This window comes from Dromaius novaehollandiae, chromosome 2 (assembly GCF_036370855.1).
Source record: "Dromaius novaehollandiae isolate bDroNov1 chromosome 2, bDroNov1.hap1, whole genome shotgun sequence".
NCBI lineage: Eukaryota > Metazoa > Chordata > Aves > Casuariiformes > Dromaiidae > Dromaius > Dromaius novaehollandiae.
Genome location: NC_088099.1, coordinates 23,066,765 through 23,089,093, shown reverse-complemented (window position 1 = coordinate 23,089,093; position 22,329 = coordinate 23,066,765). Strand labels below are relative to the sequence as shown.

At 37.2% G+C, this 22,329-nt stretch overlaps 1 protein-coding gene across 7 annotated transcripts in view; it reads left to right on the top strand.

The window, feature by feature from the left end:
* Positions 1–19,675, top strand: part of LOC112982364 (macrophage mannose receptor 1-like) — a 62,936-nt gene extending 43,261 nt beyond the window's left edge. For 3 of the 7 annotated variants that reach the window (XM_026098693.2, XM_026098696.2, XM_064505976.1), the window contains 10 exons: positions 270–384; positions 2,476–2,645; positions 4,461–4,563; positions 5,489–5,718; positions 6,765–6,930; positions 7,931–8,083; positions 10,824–10,940; positions 12,835–13,002; positions 15,652–15,705; positions 16,080–19,675. In XM_026098693.2, coding sequence (XP_025954478.2) covers positions 270–384; positions 2,476–2,645; positions 4,461–4,563; positions 5,489–5,718; positions 6,765–6,930; positions 7,931–8,083; positions 10,824–10,940; positions 12,835–13,002; positions 15,652–15,705; positions 16,080–16,330 — 1,527 coding nt within the window. In that variant the 3' untranslated portion in view covers positions 16,331–19,675. Of the gene's footprint in view, positions 1–269; positions 385–2,475; positions 2,646–4,460; positions 4,564–5,488; positions 5,719–6,764; positions 6,931–7,930; positions 8,084–8,179; positions 10,455–10,823; positions 10,941–12,834; positions 13,003–15,651; positions 15,706–16,079 lie in introns of those variants that run through there. The other 4 variants (XM_064505974.1, XM_064505973.1, XM_026098694.2 and 1 more) reach the window with 4 other exon arrangements.
* Positions 19,676–22,329: the final 2,654 nt, after the last annotated feature.

Genomic DNA, 22,329 nt, shown 5'->3' with positions numbered 1-22,329 from the left:
CAAAAAGTCAGGTTTTGCTTATTTTTTAGAGATTTCACATCAAAGCTAGTATGTGTCTTGCTGAAGAAAACATTTTTTTCTTGACAGCTTTAATTTTACATAGAAAATGGATGAGCACAAAAAGCCCTTTTAAGCTGAGTGTGTTTTTTTTAGATGAATGTGCTGTTTTACTGTTCTTTCTCCATTCTGCTTTGCTTAAAGCAGTGTATTTTGATCTGTAAGAGGTATTGGAGTAAAGATAATATTTGGGGAATTTGTTCTTGTTTCAGTGTTACAAAATATTTGGATTTACAGAAGATCAACGTGTCACTTGGCATGCTGCACGAACAGCTTGCATGAATTTAGGAGGAAACTTGGCTACTATCCCTAATGAACAAGTGCAAGGTACTACGTATGGTTCTGTAGCAATTAGATTCTGTAGCAACATTTAATCTTAACAGGATGGCCGTTATATTTGCATAAGGACATCATTTGAATAATGACTGCACATCTGATTTTTGTCCCCAAACATATAATATTTAGAAATTTCTAGTGAAGTCTGCACCTGAATCTACCAAACTCTAATGTAGGCTTAGACTTATATGTGTGTGTGTGTGTATGTATGTATGCACGTGTATGTGTATGTATGTGTGTATATACACACACGTGTATGTATATATGCATATGTAATGCACACACATGTTTGTGCATACATATATATGTATGCATATGTGTATATATAAGTATATGTAAATTATATGTACAGGTATATTGTCTTGTTAATCAGAGTAGTGCTTTTTCTGCCTACGAATGATGTCAGCTGGACAGAGCAAGTTCAATTTTAAGTGATGTATTTTCACTAGGTGGCATTAACTCACTGCATAGCTTTCTGTATTATCTCAATCAAGCACAGTAACTTTGGGGTCGAGAACTTGCTGTATCTGGGCAATTTGGGACAGAGGTTTTATGGCTCATACCCCTACCTATAACTCAGCATGTAGATGTACCATTTTCTTCACTGGAAGAGCTTATTGTAATGATCACCAGAGCTGCGTCACTGACTGGGGTAGATGGGCAGACGGAAATTACCCTGTGTTTGAATAAATATGGGATATGTTCAAATTAAAATTTGAGGAAGATTTTTATAGATGTTAACAACGCCCTTTTTTTAGCAATGCTGTTTTATACTATGTTGTTGAGAAATGGATGCTGCACAACATGTACTGTTTGTGAACTCAAAAGAGCATAGAGAAAAATCAACCATAATGAAACAAATCAGTGTTGTACTCCAATAATTAACTGCTTTGAATTCAGACTGCTGACATGAACTTTGCGCTATCTATGTTTTCTGCATGTGAGGAGATGAAGAATCAAACCTTCACTTTTTAAACATAGATAAATTCTTGCCTGACCTGATTTCTACAGTACAGATTTCAGGTGGTTCATGCACAGGGCTTGAATTTCAGGTAACAGAGAAATGGGTATAGAACTACTAGCACACAACTATTGTTATTCCTGGTGATGCAGGTATGTAAGGAAAGGCTTGAATTCCTGTAACGGTTTCTGGAAGAACAATGCTAACATTTGACAAAGAAATCTACAGGTTTTGTTCCTGGAAGGGTAGGTTGCATTCATTTTAAAAGACCAAAGGAAGGTGAACAGGTGATAGAGCAGACAGAAGAAACAGCTGTCGTTTGTAGAGAAGAAGGGTAAGGTCATAGCTATTACTGTAGCAGTTGGTAAAAGCCATGATATGTTCATTTTATCACAGTGCTTGATATACTGTGGCTTAGTGGGTTGTTGATTGCCAGCTGACCTAGCTGCTCTATGTGTGAGCTAAGATACACTAGCCTAAACCACCTTCCTTACTGTGCGCAACTGTGGTAACTGATTTGCTTTTGATGAATAGTTCTGCTGAGGATCATTTTAAGCATGTCTCGTCTGCATTCTGCTCCTTGCTGAGACAGTGCAGGCAATTGCCCAGGTATTCCAGGGAGAGAGGAAAAACTCTTGTAATTCTGTAAAAGAATTGGTTGGTGCTCCGCTGTGTTTTCTGTATGATGCCACTGCAAGGTAACTGGTCTGCTGAGATAATCAAAAATTTATGCAAATTACAAAACTGGATATTTATGAGTCATTTGTGAGACTAGGATTCAAAAAATGTCTTGAGAGATTGCATTCCTCTCATGCTTTTGGGATTCATCCCAGTACCAAGTTAGGTGATTAGCTGAGGTATTTTGAACAAAGGAGAAGTTGTATATCTAGTTTCCTGTTCATTAAACTCAAAACTCACCTGCTTTTTATCTTACCTTTAGTTGTGAAATAAATAACTTTAGTGTCTCTGCTTATGTTGTCAACAGTGAAGTGTTCCGTCCTTCAGAAAAGTATATAATTCAACCTAGTCCAGGTCTGGATTTATCAGCAGGCTCAGTGAGGCCAGACAGCTGGGTTCAGGTGTTCTTCATTAAAACTATTTCTTCTCTTTTTTCACTCTAGCTTTCCTCACCTTTCATATGAAGGATTTTATGACTGATACATGGATTGGATTAAATGATATAAATCATGAACTGAGGTTCCTTTGGACAGATGGAAAGGGAGTTTACTTTACAAACTGGGCCAAAGGCTTCCCATCAGGACATATGGATTTATACTCATATGATGGCCAGGTGAATAGAAGTCACACAGTGTTCACTACAGTTTGCATTTAGAATGCGTTTAGGCATTTGCTGGGATTTGAGACATGGTACTACTGCATTTACTGCTTTCAGATCTGCAGAATTTAAAAACAGCTTTGCCTGGGGTTACGTATTGCACTGAGAAAATTGTTGATTACAAACCTTTTTATGCATGCCAGGTATAAACCCGAGTAGACCGAAGGGCATTCAGCCCTTGGGAAGTTGCTGTACTGGCTAGCTACAGCATCTGAAGTGTGCTCATACAAACATTGGTTTCAGATTTCAGTTCTCTGTGTACATGAAGGCTGCACTGCATCGGTGTTCATCCTGCCTTCTCTCGTAAGCTCTGGTAAAGAAGACGACCGTGGGACTCCTGCCTTATGGCATTTGCTGCAAAAATGCACTGAATGAGCACATCTTCCTATTCTTGTGACTGCAGTTGTCCCTGAATTTAGGGGGTTTCTCGGTTGGCATATAGGTTGCAAGCGGCACTTGCGGACAAACATTACCATCAAACAGCCATATCTTACATGCAAACACATGGATATGTTGTCAGTCACATTTGCAAAAAGAACATGTTACTTCTATAAAAAGCCAGCCATTCAGTTTTTCTGAAAAAAAAAATTCACTTCCCCTATTTCTCTGTCATACAAACTGATCTCTGATGGCACATGCTTAGATGGTGCTGTGCTATGGAACTACAACACATTACAGGACTCACTGTGTTTACACTGAGTACAATTTCCACTGAAAAAACACTTATTTTTGTGTACATGGTACTTTTCCTCTTTTTGAAAGTAGCATCGCTGAGCTTCTTGTCCCTTATTGAGAGAGAAAAATTGGGAAAATTTGCAGTTAATCAGAAACAGCATGTTTAAAATGTTATTTTTGGGAGGAAAAATATATATTTTTCCCTCTTTATGAAAAGGGTTTATATAAAGTCTTCTCTGAAAACTTTAAAAGTCTCTGATTTATAAATTTCAGATTTATTTTTAAATATACTTAACCTCAACAAAAAACAAGTTGTCAGGGTTAATGCACAATTCTATGCAACTGTTCAGTTAGAAAGATTTAAATCTTAATGCATTTCACTGGCAAATGAAATGTTTCTCTGTGCATCTCCTCCTGGACAGCCAAAATAAATATGTAAACAGAATAAGATAAATATGGATACTTCATTTCAAAAAAAAATATGTAGACATACAGCATTTTGCATTAGTCAGTGTTCGTTTAATGTGTGGTCACATAGGTTCTGTCCAACATGTCCATCTCAGAGAGGTTGAAATGTCACCGTAAGGTTGGCACCCGCAGATCAATGGCTGCCTTTGGGAAGGAGCAGATCTAATTTTGCTGTGTATAATATTACAGCTTGCAAGAATAAATTTCGAGAGGAGAGTGAGATGTCAGAACTGTTGAATTGTGCATTGATTGTCAAGTCATGGCATGAGGGTTTTTTCCTAGGGCAAAGTTAATCAGTGTTTTCTGCAGTAGCTGCTTTACTTTTCTTTAAAGTGTCTGTGTCTTTTCTTCTCTCCATTCTGTATTCCTGGAAATGGGAGGATACCAGCATTTCTCTGGTCTTCCTATCCACCGTGATGTTGTGCAAGACAGCGCAACATTAAGAAGTTTGCAAAGCCCAAGAGGAGTAGAACCTCAGCATCATAAAATTGGAGCTACTAAATCTTAGAAGGATATGAGAGTAAAACTGCAGTATTACTTGTGTCTGAAGATGTGAAAGGGTGACAAAAGTTTCTTATTTGCTTTCTCTAGTTATACCTAACTGATCTTGTACCTTTTTCCTCCTAGGCTGATTGTGTTGTCATGAGAAACAATCCTGTTAAAGAAGCAGGGAAGTGGGCTGATGAGAGTTGTGATAACAGCAGAGGTTATATATGCCAAATTAATGCAGGTACTTGTCTTTTCAATTAAAACACAGTCAGACCTAATGTATATTCAGGTTTTTGCCTGCGTGTTAAGTTCTGGATTTCAGCATCATTTCACTTCCAATAAAGATATATCCACAATTTTTTTTTCAGGCAGGAACACAAGGGTCAGATGTGTCAAACCAAAGGTCCAGCTAGAGAGGCTATCCTCAGCTGACCCTTCCCAGTAGCTGTCATATTACTAACTTCCGGGCTGGAATTTGTGTCTGTAACTCTGCCTTTAGTAGGACTCTTGCCCTGATATTTGCTCTGTCATTTCGTCAAGTCATTTTTTTTCTAATCAGTTTCTGAATACATTGGCTTTCAAAACATTCTGGAAAACACTGCGTTATACATGTAGCGTAAACTGTTTGGAGTGCGAATGTAGCTCATCCGCACTGAACTTGAGCCAATTCACCTAGAAAACAAAATTTAAAATCAGTGAAAACCTGCAATTAAATATCAGATTGACTTCTAAGAGCTGGTCTACTGCAGAGATCTTTTCCTCTATCTCTGAGAAATACATTTGACAAAAAAAAATTCTTTGAAAACAACATGGTCTATGTCAAACATTTGTTTTGGTGGAAAAGTGTTTCATTAAAAAAATTGTGACCTACTCTAATCTCAGTTCATTTCAGTAATACTAGCCTAGAAGATTATGCAGAATGTTCCTTTTCGCCTTGTCAAAGGCTGCTTTAAGCAGCTCTTTTCCTTTCCACAGCTCTGTAATTGATTTCTGCTACTGATGCTATCTTAAAGAATAACATATCTAACCTATGCTGGTCAAAAGTCAGGGAATATGAGATGAAGAAAAGAGGCAGGTTGTTTTATCCTGTTTGCTACTGCAGTCAAATGGGAAACCCTTTTGAATAACTGTATGACATAAGCCTTTCTTCCTCCTTTATTTTATAGACTCTGAGTTTCTCCCTTCTACAAGTACAGCCCCATCCAGTGTTATCCGTTACGGTAACAATAGTTATTTGTTCATTCAAACCAAAATGAAATGGGAGGATGCACGAAAAAACTGCAGACGTGATCAATTTGACCTTTCCAGTATCTTAGACCCCTACAGCCATTCGTTCCTGTGGCTAAAGATATTAAAGTATGGAGTGCCGATATGGATTGGTCTTAACAGTAATGTGGTAAGAACATCAAACCAGTTGAAAATGATACTGCTTCTGTTATGGACAAATCAGGAACTAGAAAGCCTTATTATCTCTTTATTGTTAGCTTATTAGTTTACATCTTGGTTCTAAGTGCTTGTATATACTATCAGTTTTTACAGATAGGGGTATATACTCTTCCATTACTCTGATTAAATTGTATATATTTTACCTTATTCTCTGTGACATTTTACTCTGTGCACTTCCATACAAGACATTTTAGGCTAGCATTCTGGGATAAAATTCTTCTGTCTTAAGAGGCACAGTGGAAATCATTTATTCTAAACAAAGGGCATAACAATACCTGATTTTCAGAAATAGAATAAAGTGTTGTGGGAAATGACTCTTGGCATATTCTGAGGATATGTAGCCAAGCAGTTAGTTTGTTTACTTCGTTTTTTAAAATATATTATTTGTTTCCCCTCTCCCTACTCTCTGATATTTTGATACTTTCCAAATATTTCTTCTTGGCACAGGCACTTATCTTGCATTCCCTTCATTTGACTAAGCACATGAAAGAAATACAAATGAATGAATGTAAAACACATCTTCCAAAAAAAAAAAAAATTCCTCAAACCTAACCAACAGGATGATCCATTGAGTTCATAAACTGTGGTGGGAGAATATTCCGTTTTAAGTGCACTTTAAGTTAAAATAATCTGCACTTCTTGAAACTTGAAGAAAATTAGATAGTATAAAAATTAAGCATCAGATATTCACTCCTACAAACTATATTTAGTGAAATTTTTATTTCCAAGTTTTATTTAACAGTTTTGTCAAGTCCAAAATGTATTCAATAGCACTTACTTTGCTTTTGCTTTTGCTGAAAAGTATTTGTCGCCCCGCTGTATTTCTCAATGAACAGCTGCCGGTCACAACATAAATTTAAAAGTTTGGTCCATTTGCATTTGTTACTGATTTCTAAATGAAAACTTCTGGCATAAGCTGCTAGACAGGAAGACTTTGACCCACAAAGCAATGGTTAATGCTTACAGTTTAATCATTCTTATTTATTCTGTGCTTAGACCGACGGGCGCTATGAATGGATTGATAACTGGAGAATGAAGTATACTAAGTGGGCTGAAGGGGAACCAAAGCAGAAAATAGGTTGTGTCTATCTAGACATTGCAGGAGCCTGGAAGACAGGATCTTGTAATGAAAGTTACTTCTCTGTTTGCAAAAAACCTGATGGTAAGAACTTGAATCTAACTATTGCAATTAAGATGATTTTCTTTTTATAATTCACTGTGCTGAGTGGTCTGCTGATATATACTTAAATGCTGGTCTTTATATCAAGAACTAAGTAGATAAAAAAATTAAAATTTAATTGGATTGAATTGGGCTACTTTAAAATGAGGGCTAACACATATTAACAAAGCTATTGTGACTATGAATACCCATCACTTTACATTAATAATGTTAGATAGATTTTGTCAAGCTCAGACTTGCATTATTTTGATATTTATTGTGATACTGAGTAAATGTTATTTTATTCCGATACTGATTAAGCAGGTAATATAAAACCCTGCAAGAATCAAAAGGTAATGAATGGCTAGGTAACAGTCACTCTGGGTGTGGTGTTGAAAGGGGGAGAGCTGAGTGACCAAGCCATAAGGAGTTACAAAGAGTGTTTTCTCATAACAGCTTTCCGGGTTTTCCTGTTATAACTATATAGCAAACTATAGGTAGTATATAAATGTCTAAAGATACTCCTTCAGGCCACATACTCTACTGCTTTGATCTGAAACTTCTGTTATTATTGTTTGATATTCATTTCTGCATTCAGCGGTATTAGGTTACAACCTATATGACCAAGTTTAGGCTCTAATTCAGTAAAAGCACTCACTCAGTACGACACTCAGCTGTGAATATACAATTGTGAGTGGAGAGTTGATCTGAACTTAATGTGTTTGAAGAAAAAAGAATGCTTGGGTTCCTTGCTGAGTTAGATTTATTGAGTGGGAGACACAGCTGCAGCATTTTTTGTTCACCGGTTTCAGACTTTTTTCCATTATTGTGTTATAGTAAGCAGTGCATAGTATAGCAAGTTATAGTATGGGAAGATTACATTTTGTTTAAGACTTATTTCAAGTGAGTTTTCCAATGTTCAGTGAGAATAACCTATTCATGATAACAGAATGTATAAGGAGTTGTGTCTTTAAACTGTGCCTTTTCTATTTTTTAAAACCAGTTCAAGCTCCCACTGAACCCCCCCAACTTCCAGGAAAGTGCCCTGAATCAGAAGGTCACAAGTCTTGGGTCCCTTTCCGAGGTCATTGTTACTACATTGAATCTTCATCTACAAGAAACTGGGCCCAAGCTTCTTTAGAATGTCTCCGACTAGGTGAGTATCCTCCTTAATCAAAGACCACATCTTCCTGACCTGTTCTTCCTATCTGTGAAAAACTGAACATGTGCTATGTATTTTTGTGATTTCAAGGGTGGTCCAAGGGGTGTTCCATAGGACAGTTGCATCCAAATGCTGCCTTAATTTTGGAAGAGATGGAGAATAGCTGTCTACCAGTGGCACACACTAACTCTTTCATGGGTGTGGGGCCAGGCATTGGAAGAGCTGTGTGGTCTGGAATGGAGATAACAGAAGTGGAACCTTTATCCTTTGACTCTGATAGGAGGTAGTCAACCCCATCCACAGCAGTTTTAATGGCATTCCATATCATTTGCATTCCTGATCTGATTTGCTTCTCGGTTATTCCAGTTTTATGCCACTGAAATGAAGAAGTCACAGCTGTCTGAGATGGATAATATATTAATAAACTAGGGCTGTTGTTTCATTCTTGCCACTTAGTTCTCTGGGCAAGCAAAGTAAGATTCTTCTTGCCAAACTTTGTATCTACAGTGTAGGTGGCTATATGCAACCTAAGTATCTAAGTTCCCATTAGAGTGCACAGAGACCTTGTTCGTGCTGTCAGTGGAGCTGACTGCTGATTCATCTTCAGCAGAAATATACACTGACATTTGGTCAGGTGAATTGCACCCTAAACTCCACTGACTGTCTTGATTTTATCTCCACTGACTGTAAATCTACCACCAAAACCCGCCTTTTCTGCCAGCAGTCAGGTTCATTCCTGGGTTCTCTTGAGCTAGTACATTGCCACTTGGAGAGCTTTTAGTATTTCTGAGGGAATGTTCAAGTTTTGCTATATGTTCTTTAACTCTTACTATATCCTCCACATTAAGATTTGCATAACATTTGGATAGGAATTCTTGTTTGTTTACTTTTAAATACAGAAATGTCTCAGAAATACAACTCTCTTGCTATAGTTCAGTCTTTAAGACTATGAGAGTTGTCACAGTGTGACCGAATTCCATGGGTCTTCTGAGTTCTTTCATTGGCATGACAGATGCTTAGTCTTTGGAAGCGGCAATGTTTGTTCTTACTTCTGCATACTCAAAAAGATCTTGGCAGCTGTGCATATACCAGGAAAATTTGTTCGCTGCTTTAAGTGTTATGATTATGATTTTGAACAAGCTTATGCTAGAAATTAACACTTTCTTTGTCCTCAGAGGGCTAAGTTTCTGGAACAGCCTTTGAATAAGAAGAGTGGGGCAAATAAATGAAAGAGTTTTAAGGTGAAGTTTGAGAGGAATTGAGTGATGATATTGCCTGTGATAGCAGGTGGCTCAGCTTACTCCCCAGCTGCCCTACATCTTTGTTGGAATTTGTAGTTACATCAGAATTGCTTTTTTGTGTTAGACTAAAATTCCTGAATAAAGGGACTGACCGTTTGTTTCAGCCTGTGTGGTAAAAGACTGGCGTTATGTGCAATTTAAAAGTTGCAGGGGATTATACACAGACTTCACAGCACTGACTTCCCCTTCAATGTTACCCTTAGTCTTTGATGAAAACCAAACATCTGACACTATTCAGCAAAAGAGGAAAAATTAGAAAAACATAAAGACTACTGCAAAAAAGAGGAACATGCCATGCTCTGTTAGATTCTGCTGTCCCTACTTGCACTCTGAGTTTTCCGTTTGTAGTTAGGCATTTTCTAATTGTATCTCACCTATAGTGGAATTCTGAACCAGAGTAGAATTTAGTACTAGCTCAGTAGTAATCCAAACGACTTCTCTTTTTTCACTCTCTGTAACTATGTCTTCCTTACCTGAAGAAAAACACTTTCAAAAATTCAACAGCCTAATCAAAACAGTCAAATGCCAGGTGTATGTATTGCTACATATCAGTTGACTGGATTCCAACCCCACACTGAAAGAGAACAGAAGATGCACTTTATCAAATGTTTAATAATGCTCTATACAAAGTCTCATTTGCTCTGCTGGCACGTTACAGGCCCCGTGCTGCAACTTCTTGACCTTGCTAGAATAAATCATTATGGAAGAATGCCTGGTGTTGCAGGTGGATGACGTACTAACTGGGCAACAGATGACCAAGATGATAAATACAGAAGGCAGGGAAGAACAGTGCAAATGTTGTCTCACAGTAAAAACTCAGGCTTCATGACAACCTTTTTCCAGTTTTCTCTGAGTGGAGCTAAATTCCATGCACTTCCTCCATCACCAGGGCAGAAAGAGATTCTTTTAGAAGGTGATTGAGAGCAAGAACCTAATTTAGGTGCTGTGAATCATGCTGTGGAAAATCTTTCTCTGTTGACTACAAAGAAAATGTGTGAAAGTAAACCTGGTTAAAGAGTTATGCTTATGGCTGTACCCCAGAAAGTCAGCAGATTATGCTATAGGTGAGTTATGCAAAGGCTCAGAAAACATTTAATCATTAATGTATGAAGTTACATTGTGCACAGATTGAAGTTATGGTGCATTTTATTTAAAAATTGTAGATGTTTTGTTTGTTTGTTTTTCATTAATAATACATCAGTAGAAGCTTATACCGGATCATATATTCGCCTGTTGTATTTTGCCTTGAGTCACTGTTCAGTTGTGTTGCTATTTTCTAGTGGATGAGGAAACAAAATGCTAGTGCACTGTGATGGAAATTCTGAGAAATGTGTGCAAGAGCCCTTCATAAGAAATTATCCAAAGTTTTTGTTTTGCATATTTGCCATGAAACTTGTGTCCCTAAGACATTTTCTTTTCCTTATGTTTTGCAGGGGCCTCTTTGGTGTCAGTTGAAGACTCCGCTGAAGCCAACTTCCTGGCATACACTATTGAACCACTTGAAGGGAAAACATCAACTTTTTGGACAGGAATGTACAGAAATGTAGATGGTAAATTCTTTACTTTTTGTAAAACATCTTTTTTTTGGTGAAGAATCATCACAAAGTGTTTGACTTGGGTGTTGAAAATTTTATGTGGTACTTGGTAATACATAAAAGTGAAATTAGGAAAGGTAATATAGTCTCATCATGGGAGAAGCTGTAATTCAATAGTAATCAAGCAATAACCGGTGATACATAAAAGAAAGACCAGGCCCAGCAAGTTCAAGGAAGGAATTCAGGATGCAGTAAGGCACAGGGTACCTATAGCAGAATACAGACTGGATCATGTTGGTAGTTTAGAAAAGCCAAGGTCAAATAGTTCTTCTCAGATCTGGAGAGGCCACTGGATTGATGTGCTTTTCACTGAGATGATACTCTAATTTTTATACTAGAGAATAATGTGATTAACATTACATCTAGTCTTTGGATTCACCATCCTGAATGACTAATCGCCTATCCTTAGCTTCAGCTGCCCCTCAGAACAAACTCACTTTGAAGCTGGAGTTCATGTCTTTGGAATAATGCTTCATAGCTTTTTCTATTTTCTGCCTCTTTGTGAGGAAGGGAAGGGAAGAGAGAACAGGCAACAGGCTTATTTAATTAAATGTCACTTTACTGATTATTGCTTATTCATCAATAAAATCAATATTCAGTTAAATAGTTATTTCTGTCTTAATAGACCTAATGGCTACTTCAGGTTGTGCTGCTCAGACTAAAAACTCCAGTTTAACAATGTCAGAGGCAGGGCTGCAAAAGAGTTCAGAGGACTTAGGTCAATTTTCTGGAGTTTTCAAAGATTTCTCCTACCACTGTCCACTCAACCACTGCAATGGCAAATCCAGTTGAGGAGAAGACAAATATTCAATTAATTTACTTGAATCTTGGGAAAAGAAAGAAAGAAAAGGAAAGGTCTTCAATATAGGAGAAAAGAATTTGAATAGACAAATGATTTATAAACATAATACATATCAAGAAAAGCTGAGGTTTACTCATGGTTAACTGACACGTAAAAATGGTTTCTAAAATGAGTTCTAGAGCAGGTGAAGAACAATACAATTTTTATAGTAATAATCAACATGAAGTTGATTCAACAAGTAGATGCCGTTGTGTCATTAGATAATGATTCTCATGATTTCAGCATAACTAAATTTTATATCTTTGAAAAAGTATCAAAATGTCATGCGCTGACACAAATGGGGACAGGTATTAAAAAAATAAACAAGTTAAAATATGGGTCACCTTGTAAGAAAACAAAACAACTTTCAGTCTAAGAATTTTCTTGTCTGAGTACAACTTAAGAGTCACAAGAGGCACATTTATTCTAAATAGATAACACTATTAAAAGAAAGGAAAAAAAAAGGAACAGGAAGAAAGAGACAGAAAGTCCCAGCATAGTTAAACAGCAGTGATCACAAAATTTCTGAAGCAGATCTTCAGAATTGAAAACCAAAGTATGTAAGGTCAGTGGGAAGGAGCAGAAACTGAAAGATAAAGGTAATTAGAAAGACTTAAGGGGGAATTTTAAAAGAGCAATAACCCCCACCCCCTTACAAATTACTTAAATACGGAGCATTCTGTTGACGATAAATTATGTGTTGGCATCAATCATTTCTGTTATTGACTAAATAATGCAGAAGGTTATGTGGGCAATACTTCTTTAAACTTTCTCTCCTTAGTAATTTTACAAGCCAGATTGGCCTGCTGTTTTCCAAAAATTGATGTTACGTCATTGGCATAAAAACTTAAGGGCAGCCACAGTGTGTCAGACCAAAAATCCAAATAGTCTAATGGCCACAAAAGTGGCCACAAGTAAATTCCTTGGGAAGGCAATAAAAGCAGAGCAGCTGTCAACAGGAAAATGAACACTATCTTGTTTTACCATATTCAATGTTTTTCCAATTAGGAGAATGGTTGTGGCTAGACAACACTGCAGTGAATTTTGTCAACTGGAATGTAGGAGAACCTTCACCTCAACAAAGTGAGCACTGTGTTGAAATGTACGCAAACTCTGGGTACTGGAATAATATTTATTGCAGTTCCTATAAAGGCTATGTTTGTAAAAAACCAAAAAGTAAGTGCTACGTTTATCAATTTATTTTATGTATGGAGAAAGACTGCTTCTTGTATGCTTAATATTAAGAGATAGTGGTCATACACAGTGCGTTTGAGATGGGTATTTTGTGGTTTTATAAATGGGAAGGGATGCACGTCTGCATGCCAAGAAGAAGAAAGAATCACTCTGTCAGAAAGTGGTAGTTCTGGCCTGTGCTCAAGAAATGGATGTCCCTCACAACGATTTGAAAAGTATCTGTAACAGTACCTAGTGTATACACTTGACAGACTTGCCTGTCCTGTATCAATACTTTTTCAGTAATCACAGTGTTCGTACTGTGTTTTGCACACGTGAGTTAGTCTCATCTCTTTAAAAATGTGTTACTCAGGGAATGTCCTCTGCTAAATCCAGGGAATCCCCTTTGTGTATTTCGCTCTGGCAGGCTCACGTGTGTGCACTTCCTGAGTGTGCAGTAGCGCTTCTGTGAATTAAATATTTATGGATTGTGAATTAATGAACCCTTTTGGACGTTTTGTCTCTTTGTTGTCCAGTTTTGAGAAGATGAATAAATGAAAAGCAAAACAAATAGCATAATTTGAATGTACTAAACAGAAGTGTCCTGAAATAATTGAATGTGCAAATTTGGCAGCAAGTACATCTAGTGCATACATGCTTCTAAAAGTCATCCTAAGCGTTTCTTCCAGCTTGCATTGCAATATCAAAAATCTCCTACTAACGTTTACTGAGAAGAGTGAAATACATTTAATAGCTGAATTAGGCCTGGTTGGAACTGGGAGAAATTCTGCTATCCTTTCTGGAAATCTGCTCTCAAGTGCAAAATTATCCTGACTCACTCAGATGCTTGTAATCATGACTGTACTTTGCACAGGAAATACTGCAGAATTGTCAGACATAACTATCCATTCAGAGTCTACTTCTCTGTCCTTTTACTTTGTGATTGAAAAATGCAAATGACATTTATTTTCCATTTTCTACCAGAAATAGTCATAGATACATGTAAGAAGTGTTGCAATAAACGGCCATCTTATTTAGTTGCAGTTGTGCTTGTTACGTTTGCTCCTTTTGGAGGAGGCTGCAAAACTCAAAGCTGGGAGTGAAGTCTTCCTGTAAAATAGATGCTACTTTCTACTCCACTTGTTCGCGTGATTTTTACCTTAATGATTTGAAATTCTGTGACAGGTCTCTTCCATAAATAATCTGACTTTTTTCATAAATGAAGGTACTCAAAAGAACTGTTCTACAGTTCAGTAGGTGCTTGTTGATTGTGCTACAAATACTGGCTGGGAATATCATGGTCAAGGCTCCTCACACTCAGTTTTCAGGAATGGTATCTGTAAATATAGTGCTTGTCCAGCATATAGATGGGCTTAGTATATAGTCATCTTTTAGCAAAAAACAACAGTACATGATAACCATGATCAGTGCTATACTAAGCCCTGGCAGTTAACACTTTCTATGAGAAGCAAGGAAATGTCTCCGTATTCCAGAAATTTTCCTGTCAAATTAAGCAATGCAGCCAGAAGATTGTTTTCAGAATTTGCATAATATAAATTATTTCCTTCTATTGCTTGTTACATTTGTGAGATTGTTTTTGCAGGGTGCTTTTGGACGTAAAGTAGCATTATTATAGAACGTGGAATGCCTCCAGCAGGCACTTCAGAAGTTTGTAAACACAGAAAGCTCCTAGTTTCCGTATTTCCCATGGATTTCCGTACTGGTGTAATGCAAACAAGTAATAAGCTGCTTTTTATTGTCAACAGCATTAACGGATACTTATCTTGATAAAAGGTTTTGGAAGCATCCAGAGAAGCGTTTTTCATTTTACTTTGAAGAGCTAGAAATAGAGTAATACTTGTCTCTAAATGTAACACTAGCAGGACTGACAGAAGCAAGGATTATTGGATCATTAATGGAGTCAGGCAGTGTAAGTTGGGGGAGCTGGTAAAATTATTTCATTTTCTGAGCTCACCTTCATCAAAATGAAAGATGATTCCTTTGTTCAGGATTTAGTATTGACCAATTTATGTCCACACAGCAAAATGCAGATTTTCATCTGAAATGATAGCCCCAGCAAGCCTGATTTCATGGTCCAGATCTTAAATCTTAAATGAGCTGCAAACATTTTAGTTTGGATATGATCTCTAGTAAGGCACTTTGATGTTCAGGACTGAATTCGATTGCCTGTGTAGGGAGGGCTATTAAGGCTCCTTAGCAAACCCAATGTATTTACACTCACTGTGATTATATAGAATACCAGCTACCGCAAGAATTTGTAATTATCATCAGGATTATGTTTGAAGATCTCTGTCCTGCAAGATACTCTGTAGACTTTCTTGTGGCTTTACACTGGTGTGGGGTCTGTCTCCTTGGAGTTCATTGATGGTTCTTTTTCTCTCTTGGATTTATGGCATCTGCTAGCTTATGTACATATCTAGTAGTATAAGGACCATTGTGCTATGCCACTTAATAGGTGTATTTAGCTTTGTATGGACTAAACCAAGGTGTTTTCAGTATTTAGTGGTATCTATAACTGTATATTTCTCTGAATATAATTTTTATTATGCCCAAAGAACATTATTATTATAATATATAAATAACAAGAATATAATAATAACATAATTCTTTTGCAATATGTTTGAATACCAGCAGCTGAAATACCGCCAGCAGCTGAAATGCCACCAGCTGAAATGCCTACAAAGGGTAAGAATATTTTCTTTCAAGTAGATGAAAGTAATCCCATGTAAGGTCATAAAAACAATGCATCATATTTTGTATTATATATATTAAATTTTCAGATATACCTAAATGCCACATCTATTTCCTACAAACATGTTATTTCCTAGTAGAATATAATGTACTCTATTCAGTGTTCAAATGCAGATGTTTTAGAGAAAGTTTTGTGACATTACATGTAGTGTTAACCTTTTAAAATCAATTAATTTTATGTTACTACCTTTGTCACTCATTATTTGAAGCAAATGGAACATATTTACTTAAAAATAGTGCTTTCTAAAGGAATTGCTTCCAGTAATCAGATAAGAAGTATGTCTTAATTTCTTTGTGTTTGTTTTCAGCAATGACAAAGGACGAGAAGGCTCTTACTCTAAACCATAGTAAAACAGGAGTTGTAGTTATTGTTGTGATCCTCATCCTAGTAGGAACTGGCCTTGCAGGCTATCTCTTCTACAAAAGAAGAAAGAATCGCTTGTCAACAAATGACAGCTTTGAGAACAATTTGTATTTTAATAGTGATGCAGTTCCTGGAACTAGTGACACAAAGGATCTTATGACCAACATAGAACGGAATGAACATGCAACACTCTAATGTAATAAAATAAAATTTAATGTAATATGTAATGTAAAATGTAATGTAATAAACTGTGCCTTGTTTTAATAAAATTATGCAACTAGAATTAAGCCAAAGCTATTTTCTCATGTGCAAGTACTGTAGTAGTCATTTTTCAGTGTGTGGATAGTGTTACATACAGCAGTTACTTTATTTCTTAACCATTCTATATTATGTAAGATTTCAGATCTTATGATCTGAAGACCCACACTAATGAGTGTAGGTCTTAAGGAAAGAGATAATACTGACTAATTATTAAATGGAACAATAGAAATGGATACAATATAGGAAATAAAATGTAAGATAGATCTTACAAAGAGACATGCCTCCAAGATTTGAAGTTTCTGCCCCAGATTTATTTTAAACCATGCTAATGCACAGATTCTCCAGCTATTTGGCAAACACCTCTGTAATTCTACCAGCTCTCAAGTATTCTGTCTTAGCTACAGGGGTGTTGTAGTTGCTAGATGACAGGCCTATATTTAAAACACATTCTCTTTGAACCATGTGGAAAAAGAAATCCTTGTATTATGTAACTTCAGTTCCCATAATTTCACACACACAGAAAAGTAAGTATTCAGTTCTCGTAGCATATCTATTCTAGGATTTAAGTAGATGAAATTTGGGGTCAGGCCTCTGGAATGGCCAGTTCTGACTGGCCACAAGTGGGCTTGTCTGGGAGAGGTGGTACAGATGAGGGCAAGGCAAAACCTCCTGCTGTATCAGGACAACAGTGACTGAGGAGGGGGAGGAGGATTACCTATACATATCCTGAAGGTTTACGGGAGCACTGGATGGCTCTTAGGGTGATCACATGTAACTGCTCACCTGTACCCTCTCAATAAGTATCATAGCTTGTGAGGTGTGTCCTGGAAGTCAAGAAGAAGGCTTGATCAGTTGTATCAGTTACTGCTGATTTTATTTCCTTTCTCCAAGGGCTAGGTCAGTTACCATTTCTGGAAATCTTAAATTCCCAAATGCAGAATTTATAATCCTAATTTTTGTAAATCTTGTAAAATGTAAGTCATGTGTGAGTTCAATTCCTCACATAAAAGTGTGCAAAGTTTGGTTTGCAGTTTCAGATTTTGTTCTGTGAAATAAATGATAACTTGTTTTGATTTTTTTTAAGTTTTGCATTTGTATAGTCTTGTCTATGTAAGGGTCCGTAGTAAGTCAAAAAGGAGATTATATAACCATATTCCATCTTGAACTGTGATGAAATATATTTTCAATATTTTCTTCTATCTGTCCATGCATTATCTGCTTAAAACTGAGAGAAAAATGCCAGCTAAGTGATTTAGCAACAGTCTGAGTTATTCATTCTCTCAGATAAGGGGAAATTTATTCTGGAACCCCATTCCTCCTCTGCTTTTGTTCCCTTCTTGCTGCTCTTTCCTTTTTTAGTGACATGTTTACAGTTGTTTGAGCGTTCTTTTCAAGGTGTAGTACTTTTCGTGGTGGTTTACTTCACCTCACGTGTGGCTTATATGCATGAAAGTACAGGAATCATTTGATTTTTAGGCAGCATCAAATTCACAAAGCAGAAGAAAAAGGATATGCAGCTACTATTTGCTGCTACTTTTGTCTTCTATTACAAAGAGGCTGTTGGCTTCTTAGAAAAAGTCTTTCCCAAGCAGTGTCAAGATTCATGAAGTGAAGAAGGCCTGTAAAATGAGAGTGGTAGGCAGCATGGATCAGAAAACCTGCTGACTGAGTCTGAATAATGTTGTTAAACATGATGTTATCTCTTGTTTCAAAAGTATGGAGAAAGTCTTCTATAGGAAGTGGTGCTGGCTAGAAAGAGAAAGGGGTAGGGAAATCGTAGTGATGTTGAGAGACCCTGACTGGAATCGCAGCCTTGTGCTGGCTAATGTGCAAACTCCAAATAGGTGCAGTTAGATGCAGTTTCTGCCCCAAAGAAATTCGGTCCTGTTTGGAGGCCCTGCACAGCTTTCAGGCTGTGCGTGCTGAGTGATTCTTCCAGATAACATTTCATCATGTGTGTATGTGCAAAGTATTATTGGAAAGAAACTAAAGGATGAGATGTCTCATTTCCTGGTGCTTTGCCAAACTTAGCAGGCACAACTCTACAGCTAATGTAGGTCAGCGAGAGAACCCAGCTCCTGGACCTTGGATTGTCCTGAACTCATGTACTCATTTTACACTGTCTAAAATCCAGCATCATCTTTGAGTTAAAGAGAATTAAAAATTCCATGCCATCAATAGCTAGTAGTAGGTGTAGCTGCCTCTGTGAAGTACTGCATCTCTTTTCCTCTCCTGGTCAAATGGGTACAACAGAAACAGAGAAAGTTCCAAGTCTGAAGCTCTGTGTTCTTAGTCTAAAGATGGATTTAAATATTTTGCCTGCTCTTTTTGGAAAGAGTGTAAATAAAGATATGAAAGAGTTTCAGAAGAGAAAATTTAAGCTGCATGATTTACTATCCCTCTAAATGCAATGCAATGGAATTGAAGCAAATTTCTCATTTAAAAAGAGCGTTTATGGCACAGGAAATCAGTAAATTTCCATTTAGTAAGCTTAAGATAAATCCCAATACTTAAGCACCAGTACGGACTCTAATAGCAATTTTTAAATTGAAGGTAGAGAAACCAGCAGACTTGAACACTGTAATCAGTATCTAACTAACATGGGATTAAATAGAAGACTTTTCCATGAGGGCTTGTAATGGTAAAAATGGACATTATGGGATTTCTTTTTTGTTTATTTTTTTTTCAGCTAGTATCTTGCAGTGATGGAGACTCATTCATTAGGCATCTGAATGCAAGAGTCCCAAGTTTTTAACAACATTATTCCTTTGGTTAAACTTGTAACAAAACTGGTCATACATTTTCAAGAATGGTTGATAGGGTAGTTCCAAAACTACGGTTCTCTTTCCATAGCCTAATGTTATTTCATTCTTCCCTAGACAGAGTTGTAATGAAATGGTTTTACCTAACATCACTTGGTAATGTGGCGTTATGTTCTGTTTTCCTGCTGTTAAGCTATAATGTTCCCGAGAAGTAATTGCTACATAAAAAAGTTTTTAAGATTGGGATGAGGAAATTATCCTTGTTGCTGTATTTGATTGAATATTGGCAATGATTCATACTCATATGGCCATATAATTTTTTACTTAATGTATTTTGATCCATCACCAATTATTTCAGCTGTTTTTTCCTACCAGCTGCTATTCCTGCTCACACTGGTCAGTCATCTTAGAACTATCATGTTGCTCTCATGGTCTCTTATTTTGTTTCCTTGCTGGATGCCACCACTTGTGGAAAGTTTAAGCCTGTATGTTGTATAAATAAACATTCACAAAGGAATTTGGATCTTGCTTTTTTGAAATTTTCTTGCCGTAAAAACAAACAAAAATAATTCTTGATGAACAAGATGAAAAGGAAGGGCTGGGTAGAAAAGCAAAGAAAACTTTTTGACTGACTACTATAATTCATATCCATAAGCCCATGATTCTGCCAAGATTTCTTGTATTTGTTCTCGGCAGCTTAAATAAAAGAAAAGAAGAAAAAAAATGTTGTTGGTGTAGTATGGAAATACAGCATGAAAGTGCAGGCTGCCTTATGATGCTCTTTCAATGTGTTTGGAGCCTATCTAGAGGAATAAAAACATAGTTTGCTCACTTCGTTTATTTAGCCAGGAACATTATTACTCAGTTTTCCGGCAGTGCCTTTTGAAAAGATTTTTGTGTTCAGTTGGCAACTTTGTGACTGTGCTATATGGGATTCTGGGTTGAAATTTTGTGTCGTTACACCAGGATAAATAATCGTAATATTCCTTTCTGGATCTAATATCAGTTTTTGTGAAAATGAATCATTTAACTTCTGTAGGGAAGCATCTGCTAGAACCTGGATTGGAACCACAAATTTATTTCTGTGGGCGGCTGAAGAATGCCATGATGGTGATGGGCTACAGCGTGTGAAGATTTGTCGGTTTGTGCATTGCTATGCTTCTTGATAAGATTGACCTTAATTTTCATTTCCCCTTTTCTCCAGAAGAGTCCAGACTTCAGAGAAAAGGTAGTGAATCGGCACACTGTGAGCATAATTTCCTGCCCAAGAAGCAGAGACTGGCAAAGGAACAATGCTGAATCAGCATTAGACCGCAGCCTTTCTTCCTCACCACTTCTGGGCTTGCAGGCTGTGCCTTGCAAAGTGGAAGATGCTAGAGTACATCTCTGCAGTCTTCAGGTTACCTTTCCCGTTTTCTAGTCTGTGATGGGATCTGCTCAGACAAACATACAAACACTAAGGTGAAGTGGACCACAGTATGTTTTGCTCTTTTCAACCTCTCTCAGCAAGCCATTGATAGCAGTCCTTCACCAAACACCAGCCTTTCTTCAGAACAGGACTAGTTTCTCTTTCCCGATTGTAATTGTATTTGTTACCGCCCTGTAGCTTTCAAGTTGCTGGGACATTGTGTATTCTGTCTGCATAGCAGAAACATCAGACATGTTTCTCCTGACTAATTAATAAATAAAAGTATGTTCTCCATCCTTACATCTGAAGGTCCCCCCAATAGGACAGCAAGAATTGCATTAATGGAAAGTTGAAGTTGCGTGGTCAAGCATTCCCATGTTGGCGAATACCAGAACATTTTACTCCAGACTGGATGTAGTCATCTTTGCATATACATGGCAGTAATTATTCAGTAATTGTCCATCTGTTTCTCTGTCAAGGCAGTCCTAGCTTTTCTCCCAGTTTCCTCAGCTCTCAGTGTCCTTCCTAGGCACCTTCTCTTTCCTAGTTTTTGGTCAAGCTCTACCTGATGGCTTTCATTTTTTTTCCTTCTACTGCTATAATTCTTATTCTACTCTAGTTCCTTGTGTACCTTTTTATACCCAGCAAGTTATCCATCTGCACCTGAGTCAGAGCAGTAGTAGAGACGGGATCCCTGATGTTCTTGTAGCTGTCCAGTGTTCCTGTTGCCTACAACAGCAGCAATTTTCAGGGAAAGTCTTGTTTGGCTTCCCTAGCTCATAAAGGACCTTAAAGGGTGCTCACAGCAAACAGCATATTGGGAAAATTAGCCCAAACCAGCCTCTCCTGAATCTGTAGAAACAGATTTTTCGAAGGCCTTTCATTTGACCGTACCCAAAAATACAAAACCCTACGATAAGAGTGCCTCTTCTCCACCTCCACCCTCTCCGTGTTTCTGATTTTTCTACATATCATAAAGGTGAGAGTTTTGTCAAAGTAAACATCAGAATTTTGTCAGCATGGCTGAAGACTGTGCACTTTAGGGGATGCTAACTTTCATAGAACAAAGATTGTAAATGTAGGCACTAATGTTTATTGGTCCTGTTTTCCGCTGTAGCAATAATTGAAAATCCCTCAGTTTTCCAGTTACAGCTTATTTTTGTCATAGAACTGTGTGGCCTCTTTGCAGAGTTTTGTCAATTGCTGCTTTCAATTTGGGTATGTAGCTCTTGCATATAGCCAGGAATAGATCCAAAGAAGGGACAGGTGCCCCCTTAAGAAGGCAGGTCCTTTTTCTACAGCTTTTCTCTTCTCTATGGAATTGCAGGTGTGGGAAATTTTCATTGTTTCTAATTCTAAGGTCAGAGCTACTTTATTTGCATTTTTGTCCCAGCCAATATTTCACAGTACTGCACTGCACTCTGCCTTTCTTCTGACTTACTGGCATGCAAAGCCTCCCTTTCTTTTCACCTTTTCCTTTATTTCCAATAGGGAGACATTCATGTCAACTTCTTCCTAAAAGTAATGATTCTGAATTGTAAGGTATGTTTCCAGAAATTCATGCTGAAATGTGATCTCTTGAATCTAGTATTTCCAAGGAAGAAAAGACACACATATGTAGTAGAGAAACTAGCTTAGAAAGCAAAGCTTATTCATTAAGGTATTATTTCAAAATTACTCATGTGACATGATGATACAGTTCCTTATTTACAGCCCAGAACTTCCCTGTGTCTTTCAAGCCTTAAAAACCGAAAAGGATTTGC